General features: G+C 48.5%; 1 protein-coding gene across 1 annotated transcript; it reads left to right on the top strand.

Annotated features, from left to right (window-relative positions):
• The first annotated feature begins 1145 nt into the window (after positions 1-1145).
• Positions 1146-2835, top strand: PI3 (peptidase inhibitor 3). The gene is made up of 3 exons (XM_060078500.1): positions 1146-1254; positions 2100-2453; positions 2674-2835. The coding sequence occupies exons 1-2, from the start codon at positions 1173-1175 to the stop codon at positions 2450-2452; spliced, it is 435 nt and encodes a 144-aa protein (XP_059934483.1). The 5' UTR covers positions 1146-1172; the 3' UTR covers position 2453; positions 2674-2835.
• The last annotated feature ends 611 nt before the right edge of the window (positions 2836-3446 follow it).

The following is a 3446-nucleotide window of genomic DNA, read 5'->3' as shown; positions in this document are numbered from 1 at the left end:
GTATTCACTTTTATTACTCTGAACTATGGTAGCAATGACAAAATACCTTCTCAGACTAGCTTAGGCAGAAAGCCAATTTATTGGGTCGTAACTGAACTAGGGGAAGGGTGTGGGAAGAGCTGCTCTCAAGAAAAAGGGGAATGAAGGGCTGGCTTGTGTCTTCCAAATCCTCTCTCACCATCATTTCTCTAATTTTCTAAGTGAATTAGTTTCCTTTTTCTCACACAGTTAACCTACTCCCAGACTGGAACCATAGCTTCTGGAGTTCCTAGGCTCACACACACACACACACACACACACACACACACACACCCTCTTGTGACTGGGTGTCAGGCTTTCATGATCAGCACTCCCCATTAGATTCCTAAGTTGATGGTACAAAGAAACAAGAGTTCTTCAGAAGAAACAGCATGCTGTTCTAAGAAGGAGGAAGCCATGTTGGATGTATGCACTGTAGATGTCCACCTTATAGATGATTTATATTTTCTTCCTTTTATTTTATGGGTGTTTTCTCTCTTCTGACTGTGATTTCAAGGGCATCATGCCATTCCAGATGTCAAATTCCACCTTCCCTGTTACTTTCTTGGAGCATTTCAGAGACTACCTGTGAAATGGAAAAGTATATTTAGACGTCCAAGGCAAACATGCCTTTGAGAGTTTTTCTTGGGGTTAGGGGAGAATGAAAGAAAAGCCCAGCTTGATGCTGGGAGGGGTAAACTGTTAGGGTAGGTGGGTCTTGCAGGAACAGGGAGTAACTGGGGGAACACCTTGGCTATGAAAACTGAACACCAGACCTACCACTGACTTGTTAAATGACCATGGGTGATTCCTTCTCTTCTTTGGGCTCCATATTCTTTCTATTCTAAGTATGAAGAATTTGGCTGTAATGGTGGCCAAGGGCCAGCCAGCCCTGCTTCTTTGTAAGAAAGTGAGGTAACTCTTGGGGCTATCAGAGATGATGCAACAGTAACTGCCATTTCTCCCTGTGAATAATCCTTGGGGAAAGGCTCAAGGTCCTTCCCAGGATGGAGGTGGATATTTCCTGGTAGAACTAAGAAAATGTACGCCTTGTCCCTTGTGAAACCACAGAGCCACCCTTGGCGCCAGGCCAAGCTGGAGCTGCATAAAAATAGGTTTGGGCTCAGCTCTTAGCCATTCACCTTCCTGACAACATGAAGTCCAGAAACTTCTTGATCCCAGTGGTGGTACTTCTTGTCCTTGGGACGCTGGTGGCACAGGCAGCTGTCGTAAAAGGTGAATGGGGAAGTGGCCTGGGTGGGGCTGGGTTGGGTTGAGGAGAGGATGTTGGGGGCAGCCTGGGTACTGACAGGGGGTCTTCCAAGGCAGCAGGCAGGGCTAGAGCCCACTCTTCAGCCTGGACAGTAGGTTTCCAGCGTATCCAGAGAAGTAGGAAGTTGCCTACTAGACCCCTCATGCTTTCCACCCCAGGACTGAGATATCAGGGCTGTTTGTGGAAGGAGTGTTGTTACATGACCTTGGCCTCAAGTGTTGATACTTGGACAGAACGTTCAATGAAGTGAGGGGCCCCAGGAATCTGGTCCCTGGTTGTGGGGTCTGTCCCCTGCCTGTCTGCCCCGTAAAATCACCTGTCATCAGTCCTCTAAGAGAAGGTTAAGAACCAACAGGGCCTCAGAAATCATGTAGTTTGAAGACCCTTATTTTCCAAAGGAGAACATTGAGACCTAGGGAGGGGTGAGGATTTGTCAAGACAATCTCCAGAGCCAGGATGGAGCCCAGGTCTCCTGGTAAGTGTCTCACGGCTCCTTTCCCTTCCATTAAGTTTCCTCAAAGATGCCAAAGTGACCTTACCACCTCTGAAAGACACTTCAGTCTGGCATATCCTCGTGAGGGCCCTAGGACCCAGAATGGAGGGTGAGGGGAAGAAATGGACACCCGAGGAACCCTGGTCCCAGCCTTCCAAGAGCACAGACCGAAGCTAGCCCTGGTGACCCTCCCCTATCTCAAGTCACATTTTGAGGGACACTGCAGTTAACAGTGGCTGGACCTGGAGGAAAGACTAGATAATTAAAGCAGATACACTGTTCTAAATGTGGTGATATTTCTTTGTTGTCCTAAAGGTCAAGGCACTATGAAAGGCAATGTTCTGATCAAAGGACAAGATCCAGTCAAAGGTCAAGATCCAGTCAAAGGACAAGATCCAGTCAAAGGTCAAGATCCAGTCAAAGGACAAGATCCAGTCAAAGGTCAAGATCCAGTCAAAGGACAAGATCCAGTCAAAGGACAAGATCCAGTCAAAGAACAAGATCCAGTCAAAGTCCCATTCCTCACTAAGCGTGGCTTCTGCCCCAGGATTCCGATCCGGTGCCACTTGTTAAATCCCCCTAACGAATGTTTGAGAGATGCTCATTGCTGGGGAGCCAAGAAGTGCTGTGTGGGCTATTGCGGGAACGTCTGTCTGTATCCCCTGTGAGGTGAGAACTGGGTGGAGGAAGAGGTGACCTGTGAAGGCACAGAAAGGCTGAGCGGTGGAGAGTGATCCTAGGTTGGTGGGGGAGAGGACATGGGGAGGTGATGGAGAGACTGAGGAGTCTCGTCCTGAGAGGGATGACAAGTGGACTTGGTCCTGCCTCCCACTGCCTCTGAGTCTTTGACCTGCTGAATCACATCTCTGATTCTCTTTTCTCCTACCAGGTGGAGTCTGTTCTTGCTGCACCTGTGAAGTCCCCAGGGATGCAGATCCTGGTGCCTGTAGCACCACCCTCTCCCACACTGCCCATTCTTCCTTTCATCCAGGGTGCCCAAACCTGGGATGCCTCTCTCATGGACTTTCCAATAAAAGACCAATTTCTACTCCATTTGTTTCTGGCTCCTATGACTTCTGGGCTCCTGGAAGCTCTGGGGAGATGGGTGTGGAGTTGGGACTTCCAGTCCCCACTGGTGAGTGGAGAGGGACCCACGGAAGATGTTACTGATGTGTGAAGGAGAGGGGGGGCAGGAACGAAAGGCCCATTCTTAGGGTTCACTGTAGAAATCCAATAATCAACCCAAGAACTGCAGCCTCTATTTCACCAGGAAATGGAAACCCAGACATTTTGCCTTTGGCCTTGGACTGGGGAAATAAAACCCAAAACCTTCCCAATTGACCCCTACTTCTGACCTGGCTATGATCAGCTCTGTCAGTGTGACTAGCCAACCCTTGTGGCTAAATCTCCCTCCTTTTCCTTTCAGTTTCCCAGGGATCTATGTCCTCCCAAGAAGACATAGAAACACACGCTGGGAAATCCCTGCTCATGAAGCATTTCTCTTATTCATGCCTGAGATGCCTCCAATAACACATAATTCCTTTGGGTTAAGCAATATCCTCTCCCAGCTTTCTATTTTAAGATGTGAATGAGGACGCAAGACACACTGGTCCGTGATCCTTTCTTGTGATTGCTGAATCATGTTCTCTGGAGACGTACAAG

Source organism: Mesoplodon densirostris, chromosome 16, assembly GCF_025265405.1.
Source record: "Mesoplodon densirostris isolate mMesDen1 chromosome 16, mMesDen1 primary haplotype, whole genome shotgun sequence".
Taxonomy (NCBI): domain Eukaryota; kingdom Metazoa; phylum Chordata; class Mammalia; order Artiodactyla; family Ziphiidae; genus Mesoplodon; species Mesoplodon densirostris.
This window is presented reverse-complemented; position numbering and strand designations above follow the sequence as displayed.

Bases quoted from the DNA above. Each gene is read 5' to 3' on its own strand.
- PI3 (XM_060078500.1), top strand. From the start codon at position 1,173: ATGAAGTCCAGAAACTTCTTGATCCCAGTGGTGGTACTTCTTGTCCTT. The intron at 1,255-2,099 runs GTGAATGGGGAA...GTTGTCCTAAAG, and splicing joins ACAGGCAGCTGTCGTAAAAG to GTCAAGGCACTATGAAAGGC.